This window comes from Pezoporus occidentalis, unplaced genomic scaffold (assembly GCF_034315485.1).
Source record: "Pezoporus occidentalis ecotype Australia unplaced genomic scaffold, CSIRO_AGI_Poc_V1 ctg482, whole genome shotgun sequence".
In the NCBI taxonomy this organism is placed as follows: Eukaryota; Metazoa; Chordata; class Aves; order Psittaciformes; family Psittacidae; genus Pezoporus; species Pezoporus occidentalis.
In genome coordinates this window covers 50372-77605 of record NW_026915816.1, presented here as the reverse complement: position 1 = coordinate 77605, position 27234 = coordinate 50372, and the positions used below count along the sequence as shown (strand labels likewise).

The window sequence follows — 27234 nt, the reverse complement described above, 5'->3', positions numbered from 1 at the left end:
CACAGTATTAGATACATTTTTAAATTAACTTGAAACTAATTAAGAGACCCTGATGCATCCTAAATTTCAGCATGACAATTTAGTGAGAGAAGGGAAAAGGAAGGAAATCAGTGGACAGAACTTACTACCAGCTCTGTGTTCTGACTGCAATTTCAGTCAAGGTTGTAAGTTGAATACTTTGTTCCCAACTCAGGAAGAGAACAAATAGTTCTAAAAAAGCTAAGAGTAACCATCACTAATAATTTTCAGCACTTATTTCCTTGAACATCCTGCTGGATGTTCATTAAAGTTCTGCTGGTGATTATGGCTGTTGCAAGAGAAAAGCATAGTCCAAACACCTAGTTTAGAGGTTAATCCAAGTTTCAAAACACTATCTGGCCACATGAGCAGCCACCACTCTCAGCAAGCTACTAAAACCCTAGGAAAAAAGAAGTATGGATTCCAGAAAAAAAAGTTATAAGAAGTCTTTTACTTTCATATAATTTGATATACCCTCACTCCAAAGTGAACCCAGAACCTTCTAATAAACATGCCTAAAACAGAAGGACTACCAAAATCTGTCAATCTGATATTCCTTCATTGGAAGAATTGCTTTCAATATGTTTTTACGACTGAGACTACAGAGCAGGATCCTACTTTTTTACATCCCATTGACAGGTGAAGCACTGTCAACTCTCTTCTCTACCAGACAAGTAAATTACTTTTAGAGACAGCCATGTTCATCTGGCCAGCCATGGAACACCACTTGTCCAGCCAGCCTCTCACTTCAAGGAGCAGCAAGTTTACAGGAAAACTGTTTCCCTTCTTGCCAACCAAAAAACCCATGTAAGCTACTTTTGATGGCCAGGTTACCAATACAGAACACCCCACAGTATGAGACCATTATCATGTTAAGCGAGGAAATAATGAGTTTAGGTACACTGAAGTTAGGAAAACTATTTTCTTTGGTTCTAAGGCAAATACTGCATGAGCACCTCCTCTCAGTATAAGTGAGCAGCAGCTGGCCCAGGGGTGGGGTGAGGGAACAACAGAGAGATTATCAAACCTTGTATAGACTCTAGGAAAAAGTTTGTGTCAGCCAATAATCCAGACGATTAGCAAGTGTAAGTGATAAAGAAGGGAGATGCAGACAGAGGCCACTGAATTTGTCTTTACACATGGACCCTGCATTTTACAGTTGCCATTTTACAAAATACTCTGCATTTTAAATGAAGAGGCCATTTCAAATGTACTCTGCATTTTCTAATACCACCAAGACTGAGTACGCTAGGAAGCAGAAGGTCTACTGAACTAAACTGCTGGCAGAAAGCAGAGTACGTAACATTGGCCTAAACTACAAAGCACTACTGTTTCTACACAGAGATGAAGTGGAACAGACAGGAGAACTTTCATATCAAACACAAAGGAACAATTTTCAAGCCACTGAAATAAGAAAGGTCTGTAAATTAGGAGGACAGAAACACACACACAATGAGCAGAGTACCATGAACTAAAACAAAGCAAAGAAACCCCAAAACTCAGCATGTAATTATCATATGGTGGCTTATGAATGTGTCTAATCTAGTGGTGATATCTGGGCTAATGAGAAGAAACACACCAGAATTAAAACAACCAAACAAAAACAAAACAAGAAACAGTGCAAAAATGTAATTAAAATGCAGGAGCAAAACAGTGATTTGAATAGTGCTACAGAAATAGAATCATAGAATCATAGAACAGTTAGGGTTGGAAAAGACCTTAAGATCTTCTAGTTCCAACCCCCCTGCCACGATACTAAACCATGTCACCCAAGGCTCTGGAGAGATAATATGTTCCATTGACATATCCATCAAGCAGCAGAGAAAAGATGAGCTCAGGTGAGAGACAGAAACAAGGAATGTTTTATCACATCTTATTTCAAATTCCTGCACCATCAGTGCTCTTATTTTCTCTTTTCCTCTGCTTTCCTCTATCAGCACCACCACACCTGTGAACTGAGTCCACATTCCTGATAATTCCTGAGTCCACCTTACCTACTAATTCTGCAATGTAAGAATTTCGTTTCCTTTCAGATTTAAAGCTAATATTGAAGTTCCTATTTAAGTAGAGGTACCCAAATACTTTGTATTTCTGTTTCAATTCTAAAAACAGGTCTCAATTAAGGAAGTGTTTTGTAGAATGTGGCTGCATAAATATCCATGCAGCTCTCTAAAATATCATGCATCCCCATGTATCATTTTAAACTCCACAAGTACATAAATGGAAGAAATAGTAAACCTCTTCCTCCAACAGAGAGACAGGGAAGAAGATGGTGTTGAAAACTTACTAGGGATTTTGTGCAATAAAACCTAACAAAGAAAGGGAGAGATGTCAATAGGGAGCAATGGGATAAAACAATCCAAATACTTAAATGACTCAGATATATCAAAACCAGGGGGGAAAAACATGGAGAACACATAAACACAACATGGTTGGTTATGGCAGAGGGGTTTCCTCTGACAATATATTATGGGACTGCTCTTTCAAGATGAGAACAGAGGATACAAAAATTAAACAGACCACACCACATCGTACTATGGATAGACTGAACACTTATTTGACCCCTGTGGTCCTTGAAATGACTACCAGTTACATATTTTCACTGCTGACTTCAAAGGAGTATAAAAGAAATCAGACAAGGTATGATACTGTACTGGCATTTAAATGCCGTGTTTACCTCTGTAATGCAGTCTATGACTGACTTTGCATTTGAATCTACAGGTAACTGCACTCAGTAGTATGTTATAAAGTCCCAAAAGCAGCATCAAATAATCATGTGGAGGTTTGCAGGCACGTATCCTAAGAGCACATTGCAACGCTAACTGCGGCGTACACTCTCCTTAATTAATTGTACCTTTCATGGAAAAAATGTTGATTAGAACAGGAAATTTTTCTCCTTAGAAGCAAAAAATACTCAATTCAAATGCCACATCTGCTCTGAAGTAATAACTCCTGGATGTTATCACACACCCCTCCATGCTAGCACCAGAAACACTGTCTAACATTTCAAAATGAAACTTGTTCAATTTTCCATTTAAAGGATAGAAACTGTTCGACAAAAACCTTCCACTGCCAGAGGAAAAAAAAAAAAAGAAGTTTAAAATACTTTCTGAACTCTACAATAAAGTTTGAAAAAAGCTTCTTTAGAAGTTTATACAAAAATCTGGAAAATACAAAAAAAAAGCCAAATAAGAATCCAAGACAGAGAATGTCCAGAGATTTTAATTATTAGCATTCTGGAAATAAAAGCTGAAAATATAAACCATTTACCTATGGTATTTTCTTCCTGCCTTTTGGAGTATTTGTTACATGAAATCACCACCATAAAAGATCTTTGCTAAACTCCAGTCATGCATTTCAAACACCTACAACTGTGTACAAAATTTGGCCTCAAAGCACTACGAAAAAATTCCAACTAGGTAATCAATTTAAAAGGCAAAAGAAAACCAGTGTTTATTGGGCAGATGGCGTTCAGACAGAAGCTCTTCCCTTAGGAATCTTTACGTTTCTCTTGGTCTTTTTCTGTAGCAGCTTTTAAAGCTTTTGGTCTTACACCAAAAAAGAAAAGGAAATATAAAGTATCTTCTCAGTCTCCAAAATGTACAAGCCAGTCCACATAAGAACAATGACCTTGGGTCCATATATGAAACTACAGGGATAGCAGAGAGAAGCTAAACAGCAGTGCTTTTGGGAAAATGGTATGTTTGCAAAATAACAGGAAGAACAAAGTAAGTACGTTACGCACATAAACAGTGAGAGAAGTCATCACCAATAAGATTACTATCCTGATCCCCGAGTGTAACTATAATGTGTTCGTCAAATAAAACACCTTTTACAGTGCTGCTTGAGCTGTGCAGAAATAGCTAAGCTGAGGAATGAAAAACTTCAGTAATTCTCTTCTAGGAAGCTGGACCTTAGAAAATCTGTAAAATTGCTGGTAAACTGAATCAGTGACTGGGGGGAGAAGGGGGTACTGAAGTCTCTTCACTTGCACAAATACTCTCATTCAAATACTAACAGAAGCAGAGATCAAACCCAGATGACTTTTATGAAAGAAGGTGGCACAACTGCTATTTCAGAAAAGCCTATGCAAGAGCATGCCACTGCTACTGAAGTAATCCACAAAAATAGATCTGTTGGCAAAGTGATGCAAGATACCAGTTCTGCCAAATGTATATTTTAAGATTTTTGTTAATACCACAACCTTGTATCAGGGAGCAAAGTTCATTTTTAACCTTAAAATTTAACCAAAAGAAAAAAGGAAGCTTTAACAGGTATAATCCCATGTCAACAGTTTATTTTCAGTGCCAGTTAAAATACAGTTATTTATTTAGTACAAAGAATACACCTTCATTAGACTAGTCTCTATTGTTGGAATACATAGCCCTTTGTGAATTATCTGTTGCTACAAGATGCAGTTTTACAAGCGTCAACGTGTCGTGAACGTGATCAACTGCAACACAAGCACTACATTGGAGAAAAAGGCACAGCAGGCTGAGAACCACCTGGCTTTAAGAATAACAGATTCTTCATCTACTGGAGACTGGCCAGTCATTTGTCTATTAATTAGTCATTACTCCACCAGCAGTATCCTAATTTCAGGATAGCACATCTATGAGGCTGGTTGTGCCTCTGTATCAACACATTTGCACAGGAAACACTAGGCGTTTTAAGTTCTTTTACACGATGTCTACAGTGAATGCAGAATGCATGACATACATTTGATGGCAAAATAAGCAGCAAAACCCATTATTCCTGCTATCAAATACAAACATGTGAACCTTTACAAAAGTTACAGCAGTTTTTAAACAAAATCCTCATTTATCTATCACACAGTTTTATGAAATCTTAATTTTATTTTTGTGAGGGATTCTCTAGAAGATGGGTGTGATTTTCCACCTTTCACTAGGAGGAAGTTTATTCAGACTGATGTGAACTAGAATTATCACACAACATCTGGTTAGTAAAACACATTACCTAAATCAGCAGGGTTACCAGCTGGAGATGTTCAATTCACAGTAACTGGCATCAATGAGCTATGGACTGTAATAGACTGAAAAATTAATTTGCTTTTCACTCCTAAGCTCAAGTGCTCCTTTCTGTGCAAGAACTGTAGAGCAGACCCTTCAGGAAAAATATTCTAATACTCTTCAGGTCTAGCAAATGCAACATTACTTCTAAGATTTTTACTATGGCACTTTAATTAGCATTTCACTTGACTTAATTTGAAGTTCCCCATATTGTTCTTTTTCATATACCGCTGCTAACTTGTGTTAGATAATTTGTGATACTGCTGCTTCTAAGTATTCTTCAAGAAAACTTGTCCCATACCTATTCCTTACTTGCATTTTAACATCTTGCAAAAAACCTTACTCAAATATCAACACTGTATTAGTTATTAATTAGTTATTAATTTGGTCAATAAAATATAGCACAATGGGTTAAAAATAGCTTCTAGTATTTCTAGCAAATAATTACTGTGCAATAAATCTCTGAATTTAAGTGCTATGGCTTGCTACAGACGTTGCAGAGATTGTACCCGATAGGACAGACTCCTGCAAAAACTAATGCAGCTTCAACCATTGTGCAAAACACAGACAAGTTTTTTCCATGCCAGTTATTTCCATCCAGACTTAACAGGAACAGACATCCTCATGATGAAATTGTAGACTGAAACATACATAGTTAAGTAAGTATTCTGAGGGAGAAAGACTATATTCCTTGAAAATAATTCTGTCACACAAGGAAAAGAAAATGGCAAAGTGGGTGAGAAGCAGGCAGCATGTGAAGAACCCCCTGAGCAAGCAAGATGTTTTTTTCAGACAGGAAGCAGCAGTTGCATCTCAACAAAAAAAAGGCTGGCAGGATTGCACCTGCTATTTAAAGCCTCCACCGTTCCAGTTTTATAATGTGATCACAGAAACTGTGACGTTTAATCCTAGCAGTACAATTCCTCATTGCAGAAGAGCCCTGTTTGAAATTGCAAATGCAACACATACTAGAGGAATGACAAATCTAATGTGCTTATGTAGGTGATTGGAATGACCGGACTTTTTCTCCATTCCCTTGGAAGCAAGGGATACTCCTGATAGGCTGGGAATAGTGTGAAAGAGAACCTACCTTTGCCTAAAGATCTCCAGAATACAACTGCAGAGTATAAACCGATTTAAGAAAAGAATTGTCTTGGGCGAATTTCGCTTTTCATGTTCCTAGTCTTCACACCATATATGTGAGTTTCTGGAGACCAGGGACTTCCAAAAGGAGAATGGCAATCCACAGAAATCCATATTCATCAACAGTATTGATATCCCTAATCACTAGATTTAGCAAACTACCCAAGAGAATAATTATTTTGTGAATGTATGTATTGCCAAAGAGAAAACCCCAATATACAATCATTAAGTAAAAGGAGTTTCTGCTAGGGAAGCAACAAAGCGTCATTGCTGTTTGAGGATGTAAGAGCATAAAGTGAGATCTGTAGGGAAAAGACATCTGATTATCCAACTAGATCATCTGACCTAAAATAAGCAAGTTTGTGTGTTCCTAAGACAGGTTTGTGTGGCCTTTCAAAAAAAAAAAAAAAAAAAGGACAAAAAATTTTAAAAATTTAAAAAAACAAGCAAACAAAAAAAACACACAAAAAAACCCAGAACACAAAAAGCCAACCACACACACACACACAACCCCCAAACAAACACATGAACCCAAAGCAAACAAAACAAAACCTTTTTGTCTAACGCTGTCAGCTGGTCCAATTTAAAACTTCATTTCTGCCTACAAATTATGCATGGGCAAGAAAGAGCAGAAGGTAGGCATAAAGAACAGGCAGGATTCTTCCTAAGCAGGCACAAACAGCAAGCAGTAACACTGCACCGTAACAAGCTGCAGACCTGGTCAACCTCTAGAAAAAGGGACATCTTGCTAACAGTTTTTAGAGCTTGTAACTATGCTATATACAAGTGTGCTTGACACTGTCCATAGTATTTTCCATGTGCACTAGTTCCTTGCTACTGATTAGTTACAATTCAGAGAGGGGAATTTTATCTACAGATTTAAGACACTAAATTCATCTGTAGCAGAAACACCACCACAAACCTGGTTTGGACTTTTCAAGTGCTTGAAAGAGAGCATCTTTCAAGACAAAGCATCTCTTTTCTTTTTTTTTTTTAATAATTTTAGTCTCAAAATTATATTTAGTATTGTGCAGTCTTCTGTTATTATACCTTAACTTGGAAATTATTACTGACATAATGGTCAGTCAACACTTGGGATAGGTGTAGGCATGAACTACGAAATACACTACATAGATCAGTTTTTGTTTGGTATAAAACCCAAGTATTCTTTAACACCCATTTCATTTAGACATAAAGGCTGATGTTTGCAAACACATCAGGCCTACTTATGGCTCCTTTGGAAAAGTTAGAAACATGATCTAGGGAAACGCATCTTCAGGAACAGTAATGACAAAGTAGGTGGACAAAGCCAGGCTGCTTCACTTTAAGGAGCGTAAGTTACCTGTATTACTTTTTAAAGCAAACACTTTGAACCTATTTTTATTGTGCATGTGCTTTAAAGCTTTACAACACTACCTGCACAATGTAATTCAGGATTGCATAATTCTGAAACAAGTAAGAAAGCAGCAAGCTAATATGAAGTCCATAAATGTGCCACTTGGTAACATTATAAATGCTGTATACTTACAGACACTGACTGAAATTATATATGCATGTATAACAAATGGATACATATCTATATATAGAACTACCTCTTTACTTCACTACATAATCAGGAGCTTTGAAGACACTGACAGCATACTATCACATTTTCCATCTTATTTATAACAAATTTTCACTGCTTGTAGGAGGATTCTGATTAAGTATTTAAACTTCAGTGATGATTAAGTTGAACAAACTATTAGTCACTATGGAACGGCCAAACATTTATGTCTGGAAAAAGTTCCATTAAACATTAAGAAATCTTTCTAACCCAAACAGAATGGTGTGCATTACCTCCAGCATGTTAAAAGCTGGAAGAAAACCAACTAAATAAAACCCCAGAACACTGATTTTCGATAGTCTTTTGAAGGGTCAGTTCCTTATGTCATACTTGCTGGTGTACACCTAAAGGCAACTGAACATTTAACTACTAGGATTCATTGTTCCTTTGTTTCCCCTTTGGCAAAACAGGGAAATTCAGTATCAAAAGAACACAGGACAAGTCAGAGGGAAGGAACCTCAGAAGTCCTCTCAAATAGAAGTTTAACCTCCTGCTCAAAGTCATTAGGTCAAAGCTGGTTTCTCATGAGTTTAACCAGTTTTATTTTGAAAACCTTCAAGGACAGAGACTGCACAATACTAAGGTTATGCAAAGCTCACATTCTTCTACTGCACTGGTAAGAAAACAGCTTAAAAACAAAAAACAATCCCAAGCAAACAAAAAAGCAAAGCAAACACCAAAACCAAATGAAAATCAAAAACAAAACTCGAACATCTCCCCCCCCCCCCCCCCCCCATGGCATTTTAAATGTGTTTCCCGCTGAACTAAACAAAAACATTTTCCTTTTTAGCACTTTTAACTTTACTATACTAGTTATATTTCTAATGGCAACATACCTGGAACATCAAATGAGTCTGAACTCAAACTTCTGGGGACTCCCATTAGACTTGAACTTAAGTGGCGAATTACTTACCTGTGAGTACCATTTACACATCAATTTGTGCTATGTATCTCCAAATGTAAAAAAAATAATGAAAATTCTCTGGTCAAAGAAAAATGTTCTACTTTCATCTAAAAATCTCTGCCCCATCCCAGGTCAAGTTTCTCCCACGGAAAGTTGAGGGTGGCTGAGGGGGAATCAGTTCTTCATTGAATTTAAAGAAGGTACTCAGATTTTTCTAAACCTTAAGTGTACTAATTATTTATGAAGCCAGGAAGAACCTAAACCACTGATGAAGAATACTTCTCAAGTAGCATTCAGGCTTGTTTTAAGCAAGGAAGGGTGTTAGTCTTGCAATGCAAATTCTTAATGTCAAGATGGCAAATATTTATCAGAGGCACTCCTTCCTTAAATCTTAGCACTTACAGACAAATAAAGCGGCACAGGATATATCCTGGAGAAGACAGAAAGAAGGCAGCTCTGGAGATAAGTTAAAATGTAAAAGTCTGTATAAATATTTAGACTTTTTTTCCCCCTAATCATATATAATAATAGTAATAATTGGCTGGATCTTGAGCTACATATTTTCATCAAATAATTCAACTTGTTTAAGAGTTAGAATAGCTACAGTTAAGCTACTAATTGTTACAACTCTTTGGAAGTATTTTTAAAGTGATGGAAGGTTAAAAACTAAGGTTTTAAGATAACATTTAGAATATTTTCATGCTACATCATTCTAAATGAAAAGGCAAAGAAAATAAAGCTATTGCACATATGCTAGAATATGCATCTGCCAGCACACACCAGGAAGCTGGGTTTGCTTTTTACTAACTGGTATTATTCTTACCAATTTTAAGCAGTCGAGGGAACACATTCCTCAGCTCTTTTGAATGGAAATTCTAAGTTTACCCTCTGAGATCTTGGGGACTTGGTAGAAGCACCTATTCTAGCCCTGTTACAGTGAACTTTCTGTTTCTCAGGCAAGGCTCGTATCTAAATGGCCATTGTAAGTTCTTCTAAAAGCTTATTCTGATGAGTTAAAAAGTCCACACACATTTTCTATTAATGGTCAAAACCAGCGATAGCTAACTTTGTCTTCAAAGACAATATATGAAAGATATTTGCAATCCTTGCCTTGTCTATACCAGAAAATGATAATGTAGTGTCACAAGCGCATCTTTTTGTGCCTATAGTTATATCTGGAACAGCGCTACCTATGTATCTTATCTGGAGCAAAATCAATTTATACACAATATGACAACTACTGGAATTTTTAAAAAAAGATACATAACTAACCTGTGCTTTAAATTGTTCAGCAAAAGCCAGAACTTTACATACTCTGCAATGTCTCAAACAAATGTTTTGCAGAAACAGAAATACCAGATGCTTCCACTGACATAACAAACAGTAATCCAAACTGTCTGCAATGGAAGAAATATCAAACTTATTAAACTGGGAAATGTTTTTAAGATAAAAATATTTGGAAAAGTCATCCTTTTCTCCTATATACTACCCGTAGTTCTGATGCTTACAGTTGTGCTTCTTTGAAGCCATGACATTTAACAGCCCAATCATTTTTTAATTCTCATATTTTACAGAGGTCAGCATTTTACAAGGTCTTTTTTAATTTATAAAACTTCCAAGATAGTTACTTTACCTACAATGCACACATGTACTTTCAGCAGTAACAATAAAAATGTCTTCCCTTGAAAAGTGTTGTATTCCACAAAAAGCCTTTATCTGTAAGTAGCAAAATTAAATGACAGTTCGTATTTTCACTGTGAAATAAGTATCAGTCACTTGGAAAGTTCTGGCACTGTACTTGGATAACATGTTTGCACGCTTAATATAGTCACCCACTTTTTCCAGAGGCATATAGCATGTTATATTCCTTGATTATACTCTCAACTGAAGCAACCCAGAGTTAGCATTAGGTCTGAAGAGTAACTATCAGTTATTGCTACAGCAACTGAGCTTGCCCTGATTAATCTCCACAATGCTAGGGCATAACTTTGGTTAGATTCCACCACCTAATTCTCATCTCCTTGTTCACGCTGCCAATATCTTTTCTCAATCCTTGTACAAGCTGTTTATTTATTAAGTTGGAGGTTTTTCATACTGACACAGACTCCACACTTTCCATCTCTTTGCTGTCCTTCTTCCAGCTACTTTTCACCCAGGTTTGTTTTTTTTCCACAATTCTTATTTATCCCTTTCTCATGGTTTGCTATACAATCCCATTCAGCAGTTTCAATTTTGACTCAAAGTGTCTTCCTGAAAACACGTGATGAGCAGGACTAGGTTTCTCATTAGAATGTAAGGCCAGGCAGGTATAGAAACATGAAAAAAACTCCCCCTCTATTTTAGGGAAGATATTTGCAAGCTATCTCCTCATCTCCCTGTTCTGGGTTATTTAAGTATGAGAACTGCAATGTTATTCATATGATAAAATGATGCAAAGTGCCTCACTACTAAAACAGGAATATCACTCACAAGCTAAATGTACTATAATAGGAAATAATTGGATCATATGGAATTGAAATTATGCAAAAGAAAATATCAAATGCTTCACAAACTATCCATGCTTACTTCAATCCACAAAAGCTTTTAGTACAGTAACTAGAGGATATGAAGCAAAAAAAGGGAGCAGGGATGGGGGAAGTGGTCCATTTAATCCACACGCAAAAGAAAAATGGAGTCAAACAGCCTGCAAGGTAAGTTTCTAAGGACTGACACGCATTATTTTCACCAGGGAAAAACCTTACTGCAGTAGTTGCAGTCTATTAGGAAATAGTATGTCAGATGAAAGATTCCATAAAACACAATGTCCAATTCTGTCCACGTATGATATTATCAAAGTAGATGAATTACTAACATAACTTGCATAAAGAATAACTCCAGATGATTTTGTTTCTGTTGAGAACTTCTGATATGACAAATACTGGTGAGTAGGATACCAAGAGGTCACCACCCCTAACGCACACAACCTGCATCGTTTTCCAGATTACACTTGTGCCAAGAAAGGAAGACCAGTGCCACCTTATAGTCAGTATTTAAATGCCCCTGCAGCTCAGGATTTCCTTCATCAAGTACCAACCTCATGAAAAAGTGCCTTGCTTTCTCAGTAAGAACGCAGGGTTTGAGAAGAAAGCTCAGTGCTGCATCAGTGGTGCTGTCAGTGAATCCTGACCACTATGTATTGTGCTATATTATGTTTACTTCTATATGTAGTTATAACAGATGACAGTTAAGCTCTCACCACAGAAGTATTTACACTAGTAAGCCATAAAAAAGGTTTCAAAGTTCAGCATGTATACCAGAATGGTATGGTCTGGAAGGGACCTCAAAGCTCATCTAGTTCCACACCTTCCACTAGCTCAGGTTGCTCAAAGCCCCATCTAACCTGGCCTTGAACACTGACAGGGATGGAGCAGCCATACAATTATTCTTTCCTCAAAAGGAAGTAGATGCAAGGAATCCTAATGATGCAGTCATACAACTTCTGAAAGAAGTATCATGTATTTCAGCAGCACTAAGTGCTGGATGCCCTGTGAAACACTAGGGGTTTTTAACATTCCTCCAAGCTTAACAAAATATTTACTACAAATATTAGTCTTTTTAGCATAAATTTGCCCTTGGACTCAAAGTGGGAGATCCGTGATTCAGCTTCAGGACAATTTTCAGGGAAGAAAAGATTTCAGAACTGAATCTAAAATAATCTCACTCTCACACAGTGCCTCTTCATTCCTGTCTCACAAAATGTGTGTAAAGAAGAGTTTGGTATAACTTTCTTATAGCATGGTGTTGTGGTCATCTCTCATGATTTCTTTTACTCATTGAGAATTATGTATCTTCTTACTTATCAACTCTTCAGGATTGTTAAAACACTAGATTCTAGTTGAAAAACAGACCTCAGACTTATTATGCTGTATTTTAATGATATTCAGAACTGAACTTCATTATAAACCTTAAGGCATGGCTTATCAGATGCAATCACCTACTGAAGAAGTCTTCAATACCCTCTAATTCTTGTGGCATTATTTAGAGAGCAGAGCAAAGCTATCATGAAACTAACTCCTAATCACTATATTTAATCGCAGAAATCAAGGAACTCAATTATAGTTGAGCAAAATAAAATTTGTCCTATCTAGAAAACACCACAAATAGGAACCTGATGTAAGTCACCATAGCAGGAAGTTTCTCAACTTTCAGATGGTTTTTACATTTCACACAACTATAGTCAGAGATTTTAAACACAGTCTACCTCTAATAAAGCTTTCTATACAGAGAAAACGAAGATGCTGCAGCCTTGAAAGACAGTCAGAGATAGAACTGAGCTGCAAGTTAACACTTGTACACTTTTTGTAGCCTCAGGCAAGAAAAGATTAGGTTCTTCTCATCTAATGTAGGTTACACCCACCATTCTAACAAGCAGCAGTAAATTCATTTTACGAGCTCAGGAAGTTGTACATGTGTTCACACTTTAAGTCCTTAGTGTTACTTTGGGAAAAGTGTAGCAAAAAATGCTATATTTTGCATTATAACATCCATTTATGAAGCTGGGAATTGCATACAATATTTCTCAGTCTCGTTTCCTAACAAGATGAAGAAGTGAGTAAGACTGTGTAGAGAGGCCCCTATGCAACCCCAAAGAAGCAGCATCAGAGCTGGCACAACACATACAGCATAATTAAAAGGCTCCTGCATCACTGATTGTGCAGCTAATTTGAACTGTTTGTAAAGAAAAAACCTCTCAGTCACTATCAACGTCCCACTAAGTGAGTTCCCTACCATTTCTTGCGCCTAAAACGCATAAAAATCTTGATTCACACCAACTTAAGAGTACAACTGTAGCTCAAAAGACTTGGCTGCAACTTATCGCTCTCCCCCACCCCAAAATTTGTTGTGGCAATGAAGATTCATGAAGATCAGAGACCTGCAAGATAAGCTGGCATACTAAAACCCACCAACAAAGAGGAGATTTAACTGATTCAATACTAGCATCTTGAAACAGCTCATCTTCTTTAAATTCAAAAATTCAAGGACTTTCCTTCTCAAGATTGATATTGTTGGTGCCAATATCAGCGAGGTCTCATCTCACCCTGAGCTTGGTTTTGAGGGAAAAGTCCTAATATTTATTCTTGTAGGGATGCTTCTGTGGACTAAAAGCATATCAGACAGACTTTAAACCCTAACAGCACAAAGTAACAAGGCCCCACAAATAAACCTGAAGGTTTAAACACTAAATCTCGTTACAAGAAACACAGTATCAACACACACGCACACACTCTGTAAACTTGCTGAGTTTACCCTCCCTACTGAGACAAGGAAAACAAAAGAAAAACCTCACATAAAGGTAAGAAAGATGGAAACAGCAACATCAGGACGTTTTTTTCCCTTTTGAATTATCTAATGTAGAGTTCAACTACATCCCAGGAAAAGGTAAATTTTAGAAGCTACCTGATTCAAAGACTAAGAGCTAGCTACTGATTTACACTTAAAAGTGAGGGAACAAAATGAAGATGTAATTTTGGTTAGTTCTGGCTCTCAGATTCCTTTTAACTACTGAACACACCATCTCTAAAATTTAAAGACAGGATTTGCTATTTGACTGAGGAAGTGCATGTCAAAGTCTAAAGACACCCTTCACTTTCAGGCAGGAAGTTCAGAGTATAGAAACCATGCCACAGATTTAAACCACAAAAGACATTTTATGGTATTTTATTTGCTGATGAAGATCCAGAAACAGAAGGGATGAAGGAAAAAAGGAATAAACCAAAAATACTCTAGTTATTTCAGTACGACTAGCTGTGGAGATGCTTCTTCAGAACTTGTAGCAGATGAAAACTAAGTTTACTGTAACTGCTTTGACTTCTACATGTATATACACATACACGTCATTTTGTACGTGATGCAGTTTTGCACTGGTGTTATGCCCAAATGGAAAATTCCAGGCAAAACAATGTTATTAAAGACAGACAAAGCCTTTCCTTAGAGTGAATCACATACCAGTAAGAAATTACATCTTGTTACAAACACCAAATACTAAATCCAGATAGAATGTAAAGGAATGACGCCTGCTTTTTATTATTCAAACGAGGATATGAAAAACCTTTTGCCAAATCTACCATGCTGGCTGGAGGATTATTTAGTGTATACTACATCCAGAAAATAGGAAAAACTGATGTACAAAATATCAGATCTTGGGTTGGCATCTCTTAGAAAGCTGGGTAGTCACCCTCACCAAAAGACAAGGGCAGACAACCTTTGAAATCCTGGGAACATAATGCTCATCTAGACTTCAGACTGAAAACTTTACAATACTCCCAAGCACACTTTTCTACTGGATTTCGTACATGTGACTGTGAAAGGAAGAAGGAAGGAAGGATGGATGGACAAGGGAACCAACAACACTGAAATGTGTTTGTAGCCTCCTAACCCATCATGTCAAGCTGAGAGTAATTAAGAAATGATGTGTTTAATAATGATCTACCCAAAGTGTTCTCAGGGACACATGAGTACAGACTCAGTACCCAGCCACTAGTCAAATCACCATTAATTTCTGAACAGAAAAAAAGGGATGACATCAAGCTTTAACTTGATGTTTTTAGCATTATAAAAAGTTTGATGTTTTTAGCATTATTAAAAGCCATCAGTGTGTATGTTTTTACAGAAACGGGGACTGTTTACGTGAGTCCTGACATTAACTTTAGTGTGCAAATGCAAAACTGAAAACCTGACAGTGTTTTGTTCCAAGTGCCGTTATTGGAAATGCCTTGCAGAGCAACAGATTGACATGAAAACAACATATTGCTATGCTATAGCCTCTTTTCCATGTCTTGTTTTTTAAAAAAAATCATTTTTATTTTAACATCAGTTATTTTCCTACCAGTGTATTTTAGCAAATGCAAACTGTACTTCCTATGATCATCAAGATGGCAACACATCAGACGTTAACACAGGCGAAGAATACCGGTGCAGAATTAAGAGCACAGCACCTTTACTTCAGGAGAAAAAACAGACAGTAATTGGGTTGAGGGGAAGCAAGCAGGTCAGTAACTAGGTCACTCAATGCCATTTCCTTCATCTTCAAGCTCTTTGAAGGTAATTCACTTTAAGATGAATTACTCAAAGACGGTTCCCCAAAAACCTCATGCAAAATCTATTCATGGGTTCAACTACCCCCAAAATTGTGTAGCCTAATATACACATCTGGAAGAACTACAGCAAAACCTTAATAAGTCCCATGTAATTTACAGGTTCCAATTTGATTTTCTAATGCTCTTTGGAAGGTAAGACTAGAATTGATGTTTCAGACCAGTTTTAAGGGGAAAATTTAATCATATAATAAATTGCATTAGTTCATTTCAGTGCAAACAAAAGTACGTGTCACAAGTCTACAGAATTTTGTCCTTTCCATGTATCAGTTTACCCCAGTATCTTTAATACTTTTTATAATTTACTTTAAAAGCATTCCTTAGCATTAAAATCCTCAAACCTGTTTTGGTTTTAAATATTTTTTAAATATATTTTTAAATATATGAAAATATCTGTAGGAATAACTATATACTGACACAGCAACCCTGCATTCTAAACTTATGAATACACGAGTGTAAATTGATAATTACATTTGATTTTTATTATTCTGTGTGATAACCTGAAGAATCCCTTACCATACTAAGTGAAGTTTTGGATCTAAACTACACTGTAAAATGCCTTCCATTTCAAAGCACCAATAATAATCAGGACACCGGAAGCATGATTTGTGAAAGCAGGAAAGAACATTCCTTAACCTGGTATTTGATGCAAACACTTTTTGTACATAATGAAACGTGTTTCTAATGGAGTGCCACCAGAATTTTAATTTGGAGATTATCAACATTGGAACGGCAATGGCATGTGTATTTACATCATCTGAAGGCTGTACTAAGCAAAAGTATTAGAGGTCACACTCCTAAATAAGTAAAAGCAGGATGTATGTGGTGAAGCGAAAAGGTGAGGTCGAGTTTCCTAAAATTCCAAACAACAAACTGAAAGCTAATATCTTCACCAAGAAAGCAAACGAAGCATTACCCTTACAGCTCTTTCAAATAAGTCTTCTGATCCTATTTCCCAGCAGTGCTTAGGGACCAAAACTAGATTAAACTTGCACGCGTTGCAGAGACATCCTCCCAGTCCCAATACTCAGGGGTTTGGTATTATTTTTGTTCTGTTTTGGGGAAGTTTTTTGGTGGGGGTGTTTGGGTTGCTTTGCTTTTCTGATTGTTTTTATTATCTGACAGCAAAAACAAGGAATAATCTGTCCTGTCCAATTTTATCCAGAGACACAAATTTTCAATATTCTATGTAAGTCAGAAATATTTTGAAGTGTATTGTGGGTAAATAAACAGATATGTTCTTTATAGAGCTATTTTGCAAACTAAAAATTATATACTGAGATGTATAAGGTAAGAAATTAAAGCATAATTTTATTTGCGATCTAGTCATAATTGTAATGTTGAAGTAAGCAAGGTAACAGAAAGAAATGTATTACAAGTTCTGTTCTCTATGGCCCAAATTAAACATTTTACTCCCATTTGTGCAGAAGGTCGTAAGAATATAGAAGAATTGGAGGGATTTTCATAATCTTAAAGACTCTGCATGAAGGAAATCTCCGTTTCCTCTACACAGTTTAAATGAATAGTTAGTACAAAGCTGGAGGAGAGTACAGAATGTGTTTAGTGCAGAATGATTTCTCTTTTAAAGCATCAAGCAAAACTGTTTGGGTCCTTCCAGAACAGCAGGTGTAAATGATATAGCCCAGCAACCTGCTTGCCACCTCCTGCAAAGAATACTTCTACTTTCATGCCTATGCACAGATTGTTAGAATATCATCACTGCAAGATCGCTGGAGCTCAGTGTCTTCTCAAAGTAGTGGTGTTTAAAAGTAATGCATTAGTAAAACAAGAGACCTTAAGAGTCAAGAGAAACAGGGAGAGATCTAGTTCATAAAATACATAACGCAGGTCCAAGTTGGAAGCATGATTTAAGAAATAAAAACAAAAAAATCCACCTTAGTTTAGGAAAGCACTTAAAAAGCTCCCCCCTAAAACTGAAATTCCGTGGTTTTACTGTATACCCTCTTTGCCGTGTATCTGCATGTCTACAACCCCCAATCTCATAGCACTCTTTAATATATTCTATTATGTTCCTTTGACATCTTCTGCAAGAAAGGAATGGTTGTCATAAACGGTTTTTATCAGTCAGTAAGATTGTGACAACAGAAGAAGAAAGCTCGAGGCCAGCGGAAAGGCACCAGAAGTTAGCAGACACAGATGCGGGACAAAGAACTACTGAACTGAAGCTAGGATCATCCACATGTGCTATGCATGATGTGACTAAAGTCACTTGTTTTCTCTACCTAACTGCTCTCCTCCTCTTAAGGACTGAGAAATAGTAACTATCTTGCCTCTGAAGAAATTATAATGGAAGGCACTCCCATGAAAAGAATGGAGTCCTCTGCATGAAGATGTGTGTTCTGAACTGAAAGTGGTCAGAAAGATTAAGTTTTGCAGAAAGATAAATGTATTCCTGATGCAGAAACAGCTGTTTCTACTAACATTAGCAATAGGAAAATGTCTTTATATTCACCTCCATTGGTTAGAGCCTAAGTGGACAGTAAACAGAGTAAAGCCATTGTGAACTGCAGCCTATCAAATATTATAAAGCACCTATAGCAGCAGCCAAACAAAATCTTGTTTGGAGGATTCAAGACAAGGATGTAATACAAAACTTGTAGACAAGATGATACTTCTGTATTGTGAACACCTAGTTAAAAAAAGGTTTTACCCCTCTTGAAATACCCCAATCAGTACTTTTAGTACACATACCTCGAAGAATTCTCTCCTCATGGCAACGTAGAAAGTCCCAGATTCTAACAGTGCCGTCGTCAGAGCATGTAGCAAATTTATTATCCGTGGGTGAGAAACTGTTACATGAAGACACACAGCAGGGGAAAGAAGTCAGCATTTAACAGATTATCTATGCTTCTCAGACAGGGCAAAATAATACTTAATGTGTTATACACCGAAGGATGCATTGGAACATAGGGGCTTTAAAGTGAATACAGTGCCTGTCAAATGACACTTCATTACAAGACATGAATTAAGCATAGGATTACTATTGCATTGCAGTCCCGTCAAAAGAGGAAAAATATTCCACAATTTATTCTTAGCACCTTCTTATCTATAACTGCACACTGTAGCACTTGATCTGCAGGATGAGAAGCAACATCAGTATGATTTGGGAACTGACACCCTAGATTTGCATGTTGGGTAATACCATAAGTGACACTGCATAGAAGCACAAGAGAACAGTTCTTAGGGGGAAAAAAAACACCCTCCTCTTCATCCACAGGTGCTTTGCAGCAGAGAAGCAAAAATAAGGGAAAGCTGGTCACAGGAAAATGCTAGCTGGATTAACTGTTGGGAAAAAATGTACATAAAGTAAGTGTACCGCTTATTGCAAAAGTAATTTGGAAAAAATCCTCTCATTACACCCCATCAACACCATGAAAAGAATCCTATAGACACCGAAGCAGCTTCCAGATTGAACAGTCAGTATTGCTTGATGAAAGTCACTGGAAAAGCAAGAGGTTATTTAGCGATGTGATTAGGGCCAGAACATCTCCAGCAACTGAGGCACTCTCTTTCTCGTGCAGTGAAAGACCAGGATGGAGCCCTTGCAAAACCCTGTATCTTTATAATCAGGAAAGGGCTTAAAATAGCAGAGAAATTCAGTGTATGGGCCATGATAGTCAGACTGAATCCAATGTAAGCACTTCTCAAAACCAAACTCTGGCAGAAAATGCTGCACCCTAAAGAAAAATGGTGACTTTAATGGGTTTGTGGCAGTGAACCTTTACAACCAAGGGCCAGCACCTAAACCCGAAGAAACACTGCTTTAACTTCATTTTGGATCTGCAGCTTCTCTTCAGGCTTACTTTAAAAACACTTCCGTATCTTACTAAAGATTATATGCAGGTCTGCTTTAGAAACATCGTTCTTTTACATCTTACTGATAGTATCACTTTAGATTCCATTTTTTTTTATATAGACATTTGCACAACTGAGGCATCAACACTGAACCAAGAGAATACCCTACAGTCTTCTTTTCAATGGCTTGCTTACAGTTTCAAGCTTGAAGAACCCATTCAATATTAACATTAGACTTCTGTATGTGGCAGTCTGCGTGGGTATTTAGTATTACTGGAAGTCTTGGCTTCACCAAGCCAAGCAGTTCTTCACTTTATTTAGTATTTTATTATTTTGTGAGAACTATGCAGGTGTTTTATTTCTGAAGGCTTTATATTTTATTCAGTTAGATTATTAAAGACTGAATTCTTTATTTGGAATGAAATTGTAGTCTTACACAGTGCGTATAAAAAGGAATAACTGATACACATTGTCACCATATTAAAATGAAAAGAATACCAGTGCAAAATGCGGCAGACAAATACATCTCTAACATATTGCAGAGGCGGATACTGGGACAATACTAAGTCAGAAAGGTGCCAGCAAAACGGTGAGAATGTGGAAACAAAAGAAAATATTGTGTTTATGTGGTGCAGGAAGTTTCCCAGAATCTGACAGAACCCATGCATTTCTGCACCCAGAATACACTTAGAGAACAGTCTAATCATGGCAATAGGTACTACAGAAAATGGTATATTGTGTATAAACCTGGCCTCTCTAATCGCCTCCTTATGTGCCTGGAACATCTTGACGTTGTTCATGTTGGACTGCCAGTATTTCACATATCCCCCGTGGTCTGCTGTCAGCATCCACATATCATTGTGTGACCAAGTCATAGCCCTTACAGGGCTGTCATGAGCCTGTAAATTCAGAAAAGAAACTTCTAGCAAACATGTTCAAATACTATCTGACCCACACAAACACAAAAGTTAGTAAAGCTCCCACTTAACAGCTGCAACAAAGAAATGAACACCACGATGATGATCTACTTAGATTCATGCTGTTACTGCAGCAAAAAATATCCCATACTCTCTATACAATGGTCTCTTGAACAATATATGAAGAGTATTTGTATTGTGTTTCCAAAATGGCTCTGTTTTATTTACAAATACTGAGAGTATGCTTTTGAGAACAGTTAGTATAGCATATGAAGATGGAATGAGAAGCATTAAACGAACTGCCTTTAGCCATGGTCTGACATGGAATCAGAGCAGAATACAAACATAAAAGACTTATAAGGCTCCAATTACCACACTTAGACTAGATGAACATGATGAGCAGGGTGAAGATGCTTTCCTAAAACATGCTCCCGAGACCTCAGGGAATACACAGAAATCTTGATAGATGAATTTACCTGCAATATCGTTTCAAAATTGAAAGTCAGTCCATTCCATAAAGTGAACTCTCCACTAGATGCACCAGTGACCAAACGTCTCCCCTCAGGAGTCCACTGCAAAAGAAAAGTATAACTAAACTGTGCAAATACAACATTCAAATATTTCTCCACAATTCTACAAATAAATCATGAGCTTTTTTCAGGGAAACTGCAGAACTGCAATTTTCCTAATGACTTTCTAGACGATGTGAGACAAACAAAAATACAGAACTGTGCCAGAAGGCTTTTGACTTTAATAACAAGAGGACAAAGCCCACTGTAAAAGCAATGAAAAAAAAATGTTGCTGTAAAGAAACAACTTATGGGCACCAGTGCATTTCCAGCACAATATCCATACTAAACAATATTGCTGACATCATGGAAAAGTTAAAAGATGCCATAAGAGTCAAAGAGCAGAGACCAAACTGCCTTTTCTTCTGAGAATCAAGATGTATTAGCCCCTCAAAATGGGGAGAAACAAAACTAAGCAGGAAGAGCACCTCAAACTCAAGTGAGGTATTTATTTTGTACTCAGACCTTCTAACTTTCTAAAACCATCCACAGAAAGACTAGACACAGAAGTAGTCAATATATTCCACATGCTGGTTTTATTTGGAATCGCTATCTTGGAATATCTGGAATATATTGGAATATATTTGGAATTATCTTTTTTCTTGATTCAGTTAAGAATATCACTCTAATGTAAATGAAGACAATACAACTAAGTGAATCCAACACTATACTCACCCTAACAACAAACACTGGGCATTTTACTTTATTAGTAGATGTCCGAACAAATTTTGTTGTTACAGCATTCATAGGGTTGTTCAGCATTCCTATAGGAGGGACCAACTGTGAGAGAACAAACCGAAGATTTAGTAATAACATTTCTAACCAGAAACTGCAAGAAAAGCGTATCTACTGAACACCCATTTTTGGAAAATCAAGTTTTTCATTTGCAGGGATATTATCAAAAGTGTTCAAAAGTCTGCATGATTTACCACCTCAAACATCCAGAACTAGCATCTTTGCAAGCTTAGTGCCTTACAAGTATTCTTTTTTTCCCAAAAATTAAAGCCTAACCAATTTCAGATTCTCTTCTGCCCTAGTTTCAGCTGGGATAGAATTAGTTTTCTTCCCAGTAGCTGGTACAGCGCTGTATTTTGGCTTTAGTCTGAAAACAGTGCTGATAACACACCGATGTTTTAGCTATTGCTCAGTAGCACTTACCCTGATCAAGGACTTCCCAGTCTCTCATACTCTGCCAGTGAGGAGAGACAAGAAGCCAGGAAGAAGCAGTCAGGACATCCAACCCAAACTAGCCAAAGGGATATTCCACACCACAGCACATGATGCTCAGTGTAGAAACAGGGGAGTTACCCAGGAGGCACAGGGGCTTGTTGGGCATCAGTCACCAGGTGGTATTTTTTCGCTTGTTAGTTTCTTGTGTTTTATTTATACTTCCTTCTCCTTTTCATTAAAATTATTATTATGGTTATTACTATATTTTACTTTTTTCCCCAGTTATTAAACTGCTCTTATCTCAATCCACTGTTTTACCTTTTTCTGATTCTCCTCCCTGTACCACAGGGGCAGCCTGGGAGAAGTGAGCAAACAGCTCACTGGCACTTATTTGCCAACCAGGCAACATGTGGGACATGAATACCAACAGAAAAGATAATGCAGAATCAGGATAACCTTCAAGTCTTTAGGGCCTCTTGTGAGCAAGAAAGATAACTTCAGCTGATAGACAGAATCTTTCAAATTTCCTGGAAAAATTTTATGCACAGATAATCATGAAACAGAAACATTTTACTTACATCATTATAATACCCTGCATCAGGCTGTATTGCTCGCATATCTCGCTGGTCTCTCTGCCATACTCTATTCTGGAAGAAGAAAAAAAATCCTAGTTCATACCACCACTACACTTCACTGTTAAACAACAGAAAATAAAGGAACACACTGACAGCTTAATTAGGAAATTCCAAAGCACTCCAAGGATTTTAAATTAACTCAGTTATAAGACTTTGGTCTCAGTACACCTGTAGAATTTGTACAGCATAAACAACAGATTCAAGAATGCTTTAAGTCTTCATTTCATCAGACTAAAGCAGCTCTTCTAAAATTACAGCTTAACAATATGAAAAGAGCAGTCCCATGTAATAAGGCACACAACTGTAACAAAGATGACTGGTTCTTTGCTGCCCAGGCTAATAGGTACTCTAAAAGCTACCAAACTTATTCGAAAACACTTTACATGAACTAAACCTGAAATTATTTCAGCTTTGTGCTGTGCATTTTAACAGTTTGGATCTGTGTACATATTAGAAACAAAAGCTAAAATTCTAGGTAAAACACTTCCAGTAGACACTACTACAGTTTGCTAGAATTTCATAAGCCAAAAGCAAGTTACGTTTTTAATAGTACCACATCAAGTTAACTCAGTCAAATTGAAGCTGGGACCAAACTGGGATTCTGGTGTATCCTAATTTTGTGTAAGGCAAAACACACAGATCTGATTTTTGGTTGTTTTTCCACAAACAGAAGTTTGTGGGTGCTTATTTCTGCCAAAAAAAAAAAAAACACCAAAAAAAATACAAAAAAAAACCACAAAAGGTCCTGAACTACTAATTCTTTGGCGGGGGGGGGGGGCATTTCTAAAACGTAAGAGTATGTTTCAAATGTTTAGTGTCTAAACAGATCTTAGTAGGTATTTTATTATTAAGAAAACCTTCAAACTGTCAACATCTACAAGCTATAATCATGCACATGCCACATAAAATCAATTTCATCATGATCTTGCAATGTTGCCGCTGAGATTCCAACAATCCCTGTATGTATGGATGTGATTCTATTTCTTCTGAGCTAATATCCAGAAAATATTGATCGTATAATTGTACAGTAAATCTTGATCATATTTTTATATTTAAAAAATTAATACTAACCCATCAGGAACATTAAATAAGCATTTTTACAGAAACATTTATTCAACAAAACTTAATTTGAAGTTGTTCTTTAGCTATTAACTGTACAGAAAGGGATCTTCAGAGAACACAGTGCAAGTTACAATGCTATTTAGTAGAATGATGAGAAAACATTTTTATGGTGCCCTGGTTTTGGAGGGGAACGGGGTAACAGTTTATTTCCCATTTTAGGAAATTTCCATGTCAAAAATGGAAATAAGAACAATTACGTTATAGAATGAATTTTTATGTTCACTGAGAAGTCAGAACATCACACAAAACACTCAAGTGCGCTCCAAGTTGAAATTCCAAGACAGAATGTAAAAACTGGTGGATACACACACAACAAATTCAGCTGTGTGCATGTGCAGTTTTATTACCAAGGACCAACCCCTTTTTATTCATACTCTACCAAATTTACAAGCATTTGTCATTTAGTTTGAAACTGCAGCAGTAGATCTTCCAGAATTCTACACTGCTCTTTGGACACTGAAAAGCACAATTACAAATGTCAGGCAAGAAAAGCTTTCCAAACAAAACCAGAAAATTAACTAACCTCCAAATATTTAATTACAGAGGGATTGTAGTCTATGGTCTTCCGGTTCACAGCTTTTCTCATCCGCTTTCCATCAAAAGTAAGCTGTTGCATTGCTTGCTGCTGTGCAAAATCAGGTCTTTTGTAGAACAACTGCCGAGGTGCCTGATGCTGGAACCTCGGCATGTGGAAAAATCGGGGCGGAGAGCCAATTTCTGTGGCCATGGCTGTCTTGTTTCTGGAAGTCTGCAAAAAGTAAAACACTTGTTTACTTAATAACAATGATAAAAACCCCACACTAGTATCCCCACTACATTTACAAGAATGAATGACAACTTCATGAAGAATTGTTTATTGGGAAGAAATATCTGCAGGCTCCTTGAATTATTCTTCCCCTGTGTCACATAACAGTGACAATTAAAGTGGTTAAGCACTTTGCTCTCTAGCAAGAAGAACTCTGTTTTGAAACAGATCACTGTAGTTTGCATCACCACCCCTAAGCTAGAATTGTGTGGGTAAAGAACTCTTCAGTAAAATAAGCATACGTAAATGCAAGAGATGGTAAGAGCATTCAACAGAAGATATTTCACATTCAATACACACCAGGAAAAACCACATTAGTTACAAATCCATTTAAATATTAACAAGGAAAAAAGTTTTAAATGGCTGCCTCAAAACCTTTTTCTAGGACCTGAAAATAAAATTACATTCCCTTTACATAATTCATGGTAAGCACAGCATGGATCACATTCCACCTCCACGTATACTTTCAATTCCTTTACTGCAAAATAAATGGATTATGTATTTATCAAGGTTTGGTGAATTTGTCAAAGTTTGGTAACATCAAACATCACTTTCTCCCAACAAAACCCACTGAGTATGTTCAGATAACATGGGGGGGGGATATTAAACTTTTTCCTGACAGAGGGAATTGAGGCTAAATTAATTTTTCACCCTGTAAAATCCTTTAATGAGATTATAGCAACCTCTTCACAACTGAAAACTATAACATACACTGTCTTTGAAGTACATACTAACTTCATACTAAGCAGTGTTACACTCTGAAGCAATGAAAAGCTCAACCTTGATTTTTGACTTTTACCCCCTATTTTGGAAATAATTTTCAATTAAAACCTGCCATGGTCACTAAGGGAATGCAGAAGTCCAAGCAACCCTCCTTTGTATGAAGGCTAAAGTGTTTATACAAAGTACATTTAATAAAGATTAGAACTAAAACTGGTGGTTTGTTGGTTTGGTTTTTTTTTTAGGTTGAAATGGTCTGTTTCATTCATTACTGGACTTCCCTATTTCCTTCTAGCCTCAATTTGAAAGAGCTGGAAAGCTGGTTCAACTGCCAGTCTTAAATTTGATCTCTTCTTTTTTGACCCAAATAACTAAAAAACATGCCATTTTTTTTAAACAGCAAAATAAAGCCAAGATAAAAGTACTAGACATAAAGGGGTTTTGAAAGTAATGAATGCACAGTTTGATTCTTACTAGGAGGTTCTTTGTAACTACAAGGAGCAGTTTGCATTTTAAATACAGGTCAGATTTCTGGCACAGGGAAGATCACAGGCTTTGCAAACTTGGAAGTCACACACTCCTTTCCACTGGTAACTGAAAGTGTGGCAGGCCAGCTACAAAAGCTATGACACCTGCCTGTTAGCTACACAAACAACTCTGATGTACAAGGGAAAAACCAAACTAATGACATTACAACTGTTCTCCATTCAAGACAAGTCCAAACTAAAACAGCATGTTTCCTTAAATAAGGTAAGGAAATTTAAGACCTTTGGCAGGAGTTTCATCTTTTATTAGACAAATTCTTGCTAACTGGAAAGAGACCAGCTTTCAAACCAACCAATGTTCATCTTGGGGCTGAAAGGCTCACTTGCCTGAAAGCTGCTTAATACCAGGTGGTCTATTAAGACACAACATCTTCCTCCCAGTACCACCACATCCGTAATAGCACTGTAACTCCACAATTACTACAATATTAAGCTCATCTGAAACAAGAAAAAGACATCAAAACTTTCTCACGCAGGAAGTATGTCAAGCACCCCTAACACTATTATAAGATTCTCTTGCAACTTGTCAGAAGGTAGCTAACTTGTACAGAAAGTTTCAGGTGTTAAATCTCAAAAGGTAAATTCTAAAAGATAGTGCTTTTATATCAGAAGATAAAGCAGCTTCTTCAAATGAGCAAAACAAGCTGGCATCAAACATGGAAGGCCATTAATGGCCTTTTTAATGTAGTTTAAAAGCTATTAATTACTCAGGGTGAAAAAAAAGGGGTGGGGGGATTTCCATTACTACTCTCTCTTAAGTCTAAAGATATACACTCCTACACTAACCAGTCCTTTAAACCAGAGGGAAAAAGATATTTTTTCAAAGCCACACATCTGTACTTTCTTACAGGCAACGCAAATACATTTCAAGAACCCAGGCCAAGAATGCAAAGGTAACTGCTGGAGCCTCCACAACCACTTTGATCAGCAGTATTTGCAAGAAAACAAACAAACAAACAAACAACAAACAAAAATGCCTTTTTAGAGAAATACTTCAAAGCAGTAATTTAATTCATTCTCATTTTTCAGAAAATTAAGTCTGCTGAAGAAAATTTTTCAACTACTAACACAGGTGAATAAAGCATTAGCTATGATAAGGATAAA

The 27234-nt window shown here is 36.9% G+C and overlaps 1 protein-coding gene across 3 annotated transcripts in view; it reads right to left on the bottom strand.

Moving 5' to 3' along the window:
* WDR33 (WD repeat domain 33) overlaps window positions 1-27234 on the bottom strand; it is a 62964-nt gene that overhangs the window by 21141 nt on the left and 14589 nt on the right. The window contains exons 2-8 of one of the 3 annotated variants that reach the window (XM_062636578.1): window positions 24584-24808; window positions 22882-22950; window positions 21809-21913; window positions 21041-21136; window positions 20395-20546; window positions 18544-18641; window positions 8140-8373 (exon numbers count right to left, since the gene is read on the bottom strand). In XM_062636578.1, the coding sequence (XP_062492562.1) occupies window positions 8303-8373; window positions 18544-18641; window positions 20395-20546; window positions 21041-21136; window positions 21809-21913; window positions 22882-22950; window positions 24584-24787 (795 nt within the window). In that variant the 5' untranslated portion in view covers window positions 24788-24808 and the 3' untranslated portion in view covers window positions 8140-8302. Of the gene's footprint in view, window positions 1-8139; window positions 8374-8526; window positions 10415-18543; window positions 18642-20394; window positions 20547-21040; window positions 21137-21808; window positions 21914-22881; window positions 22951-24583; window positions 24809-27234 lie in introns of those variants that run through there. The other 2 variants (XM_062636579.1, XM_062636580.1) reach the window with 2 other exon arrangements.